At 61.3% G+C, this 7,856-nt stretch overlaps 1 protein-coding gene across 2 annotated transcripts; it reads right to left on the reverse strand.

Annotated features, from left to right (window-relative positions):
* Positions 1–2,938: 2,938 nt before the first annotated feature.
* LOC128852554 (maestro heat-like repeat-containing protein family member 2B) lies at positions 2,939–6,694 on the reverse strand. 2 transcript variants are annotated; one of them, XM_054070443.1, is made up of 9 exons: positions 6,617–6,694; positions 5,984–6,098; positions 5,420–5,557; positions 4,996–5,172; positions 4,708–4,863; positions 4,267–4,368; positions 3,746–3,848; positions 3,401–3,457; positions 2,939–3,108 (listed from the first exon to the last, which is right to left on the reverse strand). In XM_054070443.1, exons 1-9 carry the CDS (start codon positions 6,631–6,633, stop codon positions 2,957–2,959), a joined length of 1,017 nt encoding a protein of 338 aa, XP_053926418.1. In that variant the 5' UTR covers positions 6,634–6,694; the 3' UTR covers positions 2,939–2,956. The 2 variants fall into 2 exon arrangements, with proteins under 2 accessions (XP_053926418.1, XP_053926416.1); XM_054070441.1 differs by having other exon boundaries at positions 4,708–5,172.
* Positions 6,695–7,856: the final 1,162 nt, after the last annotated feature.

Here is a 7,856-nt window from a genome sequence, read left to right on the forward strand (position 1 = left end):
TGTCTTTATCTCAGCCCGGAAACTTGTAGGCCTTCTTTCCTTGCTTTTGCCCTTCCCATTTTCTCCCCCACCCCACTGCGGAGGGAGAGAGGGAGGGAGGGAGCAAGGACTGGCTGGGGGCTTAGCTGCTACCCGGAGCGCTCAACCTGCCACGCTCGCCTTCGCTGCAATCCCTCCCCAACTGTGGGACACTGCCTCTGCTCCCCGCGTGGCTGCGCGCAGCAGGAAAACCGCATTGCAAGGGACAGGTCTGAAAAGAACACAGAATCACAGAATCACACAGAATCACAGAATCACAAGGTTGGAAAGGACCCATTGGATCATCGAGTCCAACCATTCCTAACACTCCCTAAACCATGTCCCTAAGCACTTCATCCACCCGTTCCTTAAACACCTCCAGGGAAGGCGACTCGACCCCCTCCCTGGGCAGCTGTTCCAGTACCCAATGACTCTTACTGTGAAGAATTTTTTCCTGATATCCAACCTGAACCTCCCCTGACGGAGCTTCAGGCCATTCCCTCTTTTCCTGTCCCCTGTCCCTTGGGAGAAGAGCCCAGGTCCCTCCTCTCCACAACCTCCTTTCAGGCAGTTGTAGAGAGCAATAAGGTCTCCCCTCAGCCTCCTCTTCTCCAGGCTAAACACCCCAGCTCTCTCAGCCGCTCCTCGTCAGACGTTCTCCAGCCCCTCACCAGCTTCGTTGCTCTTCTCTGGAGACGCTCCAGAGCCTCAACATCCTTCTTGCGGTGAGGGGTCCAGAACTGAACACAGTATTCAAGGTGCGGTCTCACCAGTGCTGAGTACAGAGGGAGAATAACCTCCCTGGACCTGCTGGTGACCCCATTTGTGATACAAGCCAAAATGCCGTTGGCCTTCTTGGCCACCTGGGCACACTGCTGGCTCATGTTCAGTCGGCTGTCAACCAGCACCCCCAGGTCCTTCTCTTCCGTGCAGCTCTCCAGCCATTCTTCCCCCAGTCTGTAGCGCTGCATAGGGTTGTTGTGCCCCAAGCGCAGGACCCGGCATTTGGCCTTGTTAAACCTCATCCCATTGGTCTCGGCCCAGCAGTCCAGCCTGTTCAGATCCCTTTGCAGAGCCTCCCACCCTCCAGCAGATCAACACTTCCTCCCAGCTTAGTGTCATCTGCAAACTTGCTGAGGGTGCACTCAATGCCTTCGTCCAGGTCATTGATAAAGACATTGAACAGAGCTGGACCCAGTACTGAGCCCTGAGGAACTCCACTTGTGACTGGCCTCCAGCTGGAGTTAACTCCATTGACCACCACTCTCTGGGCCATCCAACCAGTTTCCAACCCAGGAGAGTGTGCGCCTGTCCAGGCCAGAGGCTGACAGTTTCTGCAGCAGAATGCTGTGAGAAACTGTGTCAAAGGCTTTACTGAAGTCCAAGAAGACTACAGCCACAGCCTTTCCCCCATCCAGTAGTCGAGTGATTCTGTCATAGAAGGTGATCAGGTTAGTTTGGCAAGATCTGCCTTTTGTAAACCCATGTTGACTGGGCCTGATCACCCGGTTCTCTTGCATGTGCTTCATGATAGCACTCAAGATTACCTGTTCCATGACTTTCCCTGGCACTGAGGTCAGACTGACAGGCCTGTAGTTCCCCGGATCCTCTCTGCAACCCTTCTTGTATATGGGCACAACATCAGCCAGCCTCCAGTCCAGTGGAACTTCCCCAGTCAGCCAGGACCTCTGGAAGATGATGGATAGGGGTTTGGAAAGGACATCCGCCAGCTCCTTCAATACTCTTGGGTGGATCCCATCCGGCCCCATAGACTTGTGGGAGTCGAGCTGGGCAAGCAAGTCTCTAACCGCCTCCTCTTGGATCACGGGAGCCTCAATCTGCCCCTCTAACTCTTGGATTTGTAAACAGAAGGAACAACTTTCTTTGCTATTAAAGACTGAGGCGAAGAAGGCATTAAGTACCTCAGCCTTGTCCTTATCCCCTGTCACTGTTATTCCTTCTGCATCCACTAGAGACTGGATATTCTCCCTCGTCCTCCTTTTCCTGTTAATGTACTTGTAGAAAGAACACACCACTGCTTTCCTGACGGCGCTGACAACACCAGCAAAGATTCTAAGGGTGTTCCTGACAGCAAGGCGCTATCGTGTGGCACAGCCAGAAGCCACCAGGACATACACTAACATGGACAAGCCAACCCCAACAGCGACACGAGTGGTGCTCGCCAACCATTTTCTGCAGCATCAAGAACTCCCTGACTCAACAGCCTCGCAGCGTCGCGCTCCCTCTGCCTCTCGAGGCTTCAGTGCCTGCAGCAGCATCAAAGGCACCACCGACGCCAGGGAGTCCTGGCTGGCCTGCATTTGTGCCTCAAACCTCGCACAGACAAAAGGCTTCAGAGAGTTACGCAACGGCTAAGGACTGGTCCTTTCACATCCGTGGATTTCGGAGTCCAGGCTGATGCTACACCGACCATTTTAAAGCCTTTGGGAGCCAAACCAATCGTAGAGTTGTTAAGGTTGGACCCTATGATCATCCAGTTCAACCATCAACACAATGCAACTCTGGAAGTCATCTGGAGGACACAGTGAGAAACACGGATTGCTCGAGGACAGTTTTCTTACGGGTCTGCTCTCGGTGCAGTCCTTGGAAAAGAGCAAGGGGTCAGCTCTGGGAATGCTACTATTGTGTTTTCTTTTTCTTTTCCTCATCCCTCATTCCAGTTTGCTTAAGTGATGGCAGAGCAGAAGGAAGTGACCCATTTTTAAAGCCAAGTTCTCCCTCGCTTTAACGGCTGTTGAGCAAGCTATTGCGTTTTGAAGGCTGTTGCGGGTACAGCCCCTGAGGTGAAAGAGCAACGGTGCGGGACTGGGACGGGTGAGAGATGAAGAATCCAGACTGTTTATTGACGGAAGGCAAAGCGGAAGGATGGAGTGTGCCGGGGGGCAGGGAGAGGCCACGAGACACCAGGGAGAGAAGTTCATCTCCTCCACATCCTCTCGAGCCACCCTCGTAGCACCTGCAGCCTGTATCCAAAGGTACGATTGCTTTCTTCACTTCTCAGGACAAACAGGGTATCAGCTGCTAAGTCTGAGACGGATTGGCTGATGTCGTTTCTCATGCATCTGAGGGCTGCAAGAGAGAAGGAGAGAGTCAAGATCAGAACACGGCTCTGCAGGGCCCCCAGAAAACCCTCCTGCCAGGGCCACCCAGCCCAGCTCTTCCAGGGGCCGGAACGCAGCAAGAGCCAAAGGGATCACGTGGATGCTGCTGGCCACGCGCACCCCAAGCGCCCCTGAAATCTCTCTGCCCACACCGGCCCTCGTCTGCACAGGGAGCAGAGCCCTCCCAGACGGGACAGGGATTGCAGCTCCCTGCCCAGCTTCCTTCCTCCTCCCCACCAGGCCCTGCTCCCCTCACCTACCCTGGTAGACGGTCTGCTGCTCTTCCGGCTGTCCCCTCACGCTCCGACCAAGGTGCCCTAGGAACACAGAGCCCATCCCAAATGCCGTCGCCCCCAGCAGCACAGCTGCCCCACACCAGCCCAGCTCCACGCCCTCCTGCCCTCGGCATGGCTCAGCCCACGTTCCCGCTTCGTGCCGCCCACGGGCGAGGGAGAGAGCGGGTGGCAGGGAGCCCTGCGGGCCCTGCATCGTCACGGGCTCGGGGCTCCGCAGACACAGGGCCCGTTCCTGGTGCCGGTGCTGCCGCCGCGGCGGGGGCCAAGCTGCAGCGGGGCAGGGAGGGACCCCCGGGGCTTGTGGCTCACCAAAAAACACGACGGCCGCCTCTCGCAGGGACTCCTGGGGGCTCTGCAGGTACGGCAGGGCCTGGTACAGGTAATCTTCTCTTCTGCTCCTGTCCTCTGCCAGCTGGAGAGAGCGCAAGCGGACATGGGGAAAGATCAGCACAGCTTCCCTGCCTTGGCCGCGCCGCCCCTCTCCCCAGGACTGGCCTCTCCCGCCAGGACACCCACCGCTCCCAGCCAGCAGCCAGCCCGTGCTTTGCAGGGAGCGCAGGGCTGGTGCTCCCCGGGGAGCCGCGCAGCCACCCTGCTGCCAAAGCCCCGCAGAGCCAGGCTTCCATCGGCACCCCTGGGCTCGGCGAGGGACGGGAGCCCCGAAAAGGGCCCGCAGGGCTGCACGGCCGGGGGAAGGGGGGCTGCGCGGGGTGCAGCCCGGGGGCGATGGGCTGCGGCAGTGGGCACGGGCACAGCTGACAGCCCCACACACCGGGCACCGGGGCAGGGCCTTGTCCTGCCTGGCTCTGCCAACGCGGGGCCATCCTTACCAGGCACTTGCCCAACTTGTAGATCTGCCCGCTCTTCAGCTTCTTCCTCAGCTTCCTCAGCTTCAGCAGCTCGGTGGCTTGAAGCAGGGTTTCCCGGGAGGCCTGCAGAGCAGCAGACACTGGGAGATGGCACCGCTGCCCAGGGCACAGGACCCGCGTCCGCTCCCCTGGGCAAGGCTGAGGGTCCTTCTTGGGCCCTGCTGGGAAGGGGCAGCAGCTGGGGAACGCCTCTGCCGGCGGCTTCGCTGCCCGGGCAGAGCACTGGGGCAACCTCCATCGCGGGCAGCCGGTGCTGCCGGGCGGCAGGAGAGAGGGCTCCCAGAGCTGCTGCTCGGGAGCCGAGGCCCGCAGGAACCTGGAACCCTGCGCTTCATGAGGCACCGGGGCAGGAGGCAGCCCAGCAACCTCCCACGGGAACCCCAGCAGCGCCAAAATCCTCACCTCTGCCACAGGCTGGTTCTCATCATAGACGTGGAAGAGCAGCGGCAGCAGGTTCCGGCGCACCTGTCTCTTTGTTGCCTTCCTGTCCACTGCCACTAAAAGCTCCATCACGTCCCGGAAGAGTTGGAAGGAGAGAACTTTGATGGAGGCGGACTCCTGTTGGCAAGGAAGAGGGCAAGAGCTCAGCACCGGCTGCCTCAGGCCCGCCCGGGCACGGGCTGAAAAGCTACAGGGCGCAAAGTTTCCTGGCAGCATCCAGTGCTCGTGCTGGGGGGCACAAAGCCTTACGTTGTCAAAGAGCGGCTGCAGCTTCTCAGACAGCTGCACGACGACAGGGCCAGCAATTGCCACGTCCCTCTGCTCCAGCATCTTGCCAAGCACAGAGAGGGTCATCTCGACCACCTCCGGATCTGCGTCGTCCAGGACCTCCAGGAGTTTCGGCAGCAAGAACCCCATTCTTTCAGCCTGTGTGGAACACAACGTCGTGTGGGGAAGCCAGAAAACGCTGCACTGCACTGCCAAAAGCACTCGGGCGGTTTGAGACCACGCTGCTGGCAAAGGCCTTCCCCAAAGGACTCGGGCAGGGGCACGGAGAGGCAGGAGAGCTGCGAGCCGCTCCCACAGCTCCCAAAGCCCAGCCAAGTCCAAGCTAGCGAGGAACTCAGCCCCACTCCTCCAGCACGGCCTCAGCCGCCGCCCCCCGCTCACCCACCATCTCAGGTCTTTGGCTCAGGGTGAAGAGCCCTTGCAGCACCAGGCGACGCATCTCAATGCGCGGGCTGAGCACGAACATCGGGAAGAGCTTCAGGGCACGCTCGTGCAGTTCCACCACGTCAGGGCAGGCCAGGAGCTGAAAGACACACACAGCAGTGACAGGGGAGCCTGGCCAGCAGGACCCCAGCGCCGCACGCAGGGCTGGCTCCAGCCAGCAGCACAGGATGCGGGCACCGTCCCAGGCAGCCGAGCCCGAAGGCAGCAGCGCCTGCAGAGACCCCTGCGCTCCCTGCCCTGCGCCACAGGGCACACGGCACAGGGCAGTCGCCTGCTCCGCTCGGCCGCCTCTCATTGCTTGGCCTTGCAAAAAAACCACTGTCACAAGGGGGCAGGAAACACGGGTGGGGACAAGAGTCACCCCAGCAGCCAGGGGCCAAGGGCACCCAGCGCAGCCTAAGCCCTGGCCCAGCTCCACCAACTGGGCTCCCCCCACGGCCGCCGCTGGAGAAGGGCACAGGGCTGCGGGACAGCCCAGCGTGGCCGCGCTCGCCATCAGGCTCACCTTGACAAAGAACGCCATGGCAGGGACCTCCAGGCACGGCTCGTCCAGGTTCAGCACATCCAAAAGCTGGAGCGCCACGCGGTGACAGAAATAATCCTTCACCATGCACATCTCTCTGGCAGGGGGAAGAAGGCACCGTCAGTCCGGAGCAGGGTGGGCAGCCTCTCCCGGGACACACTCACGGAGGACTGCGCTTTCCCCACCACCCCTGCCCAGGAGAAAGGCAAAGCCCAACACCAGCAGGCTCCTTTGCGGATGGAGACTGGAAAAACATCCGCCCTGCCCCAAAGCCCGCCCTTCCCAGGAGACCCCTGCCCTGCCCACGGGACACACAATTCCCCCAGGCTCCGTCCCTGCCCTCAGTGCATCCTGCCCTGCCCTGGCACGCTGCCCTCGCTGGGGCTGCCGGCAGACTGACCCGGCTCTGTGCCGTCAGCCCACACCTCGCAGGAGCAGCCCAGGGCACTTTGGGAGGCCGATGATCCCGGGCACCCGCCTCTCCCAGGCCTTTCCAGTGCACTGGGCCACCCCTTGCTAGACAGATCCCTCTCACCCAACACCAAAGGGATTGCGTGGCGTGCCCTGTCTGCAGGGGAGAAATGGCAGCGGCAGCTTGGAGAAGGGGGCTCTCACCTGGCCAGCAGACCCATCGCGTAGGGGTGGCTCTTGGGGTGCAGCAGAGTGTCCCAGCCATGCTTGTGCTCCACTCTAAACACCACATCCTCATAGCCCAAACTGCAGAGCAGCGCTTTCACCGTCTGCACCACGAATCTGTGGGCAGAGCAAAGCCCAGGTCACACCAGCAGCCCCGGCCCCAGCTCCAGGGCTGTGGGAGGGACCGCAGAGCTGCGATGGAGCACCTGCTAGGGCTGGTGGGAAGGCTGACTTGCGCGACGTATTTCCTCCAGTACGCATCGATCTCCTCTGCCTCCTCCTTTATGGTGCAGTACACTTGAAAGAGCAGAGCCAGGAAGAGGGGCGGAAAATGCTGATCCAACACCTTTGGGACCTGGCGCTCACAGAGGATCTCCCTCAGTGCCCTGGTTGCCTGCAGGAAACACGCAGAGAAAGCACTCGGCGCGGTGCCGTGGCCGGCAAGGATGGAGAACCTCCCGCAGAGGCCACCCTGACACGGGGCAAAGCTCTGCTCCAGAAACTCACAGCCAGAACGACGACCTCCGTCTCGTCCCCGTCGGAGGTGGATGTGCTGTGCAGCGGCCAATCCTCCAGCACGCCCAGCAGCTCCCACAGCACTCGCTCGGCACAGCTGCGCTCTGACACCAGCGCCCTCCACATGGTCACAGCAGCCCTGCAGGCACAGAGCTCTGCGTCAGCGGGGTCTGGGCCACGGCAGCGAGCCTTGGGCAACCCCGCGTCCTGCGCTGGCCGACAGCCCTGCCCCTGCCCACTGCCCCTCGCCGGCAGCACCCAGCGGGCCGGTCCCTGCGGGCAGCGGGCGTTCCAGCAACGGTGCCTTGAGGGGCAGCCAGGGAGCGTGGCAGCGGGCCCTGGGGCTGACGCGACAGGGCTGGGAAACACAGGGGCCAGACGGGCACCAAATTCACTCTCAACCTTGCAGCCCACGTCGGACGGGCTCCACAGGCTCAAGGGCTCAAAAGGCTGCTGAGCCTGCGGCCCTCAGGGAAGGCGCCCCGTACCTGTCACACGACGGGGCACAGCGCAGGAGGGTCACCACCACATCATGCTGGTTCCAGCGCACCAGCTCCAGAAGCCTCTCGCCCGGCCCGTTCTTGGCAGGCGCATCCACGTTCCGCTGCAGCCAGCTGTACATCTCCCTCACCAGCACAGGCACCTGCGCGAGACACAGCCCAGAGCTGCAGCGCTGCCACAGCGAGCCCTGCGCCCACCTTCC

The sequence above is a fragment of the Cuculus canorus genome, chromosome 6 (assembly GCF_017976375.1).
Source record: "Cuculus canorus isolate bCucCan1 chromosome 6, bCucCan1.pri, whole genome shotgun sequence".
In the NCBI taxonomy this organism is placed as follows: Eukaryota; Metazoa; Chordata; class Aves; order Cuculiformes; family Cuculidae; genus Cuculus; species Cuculus canorus.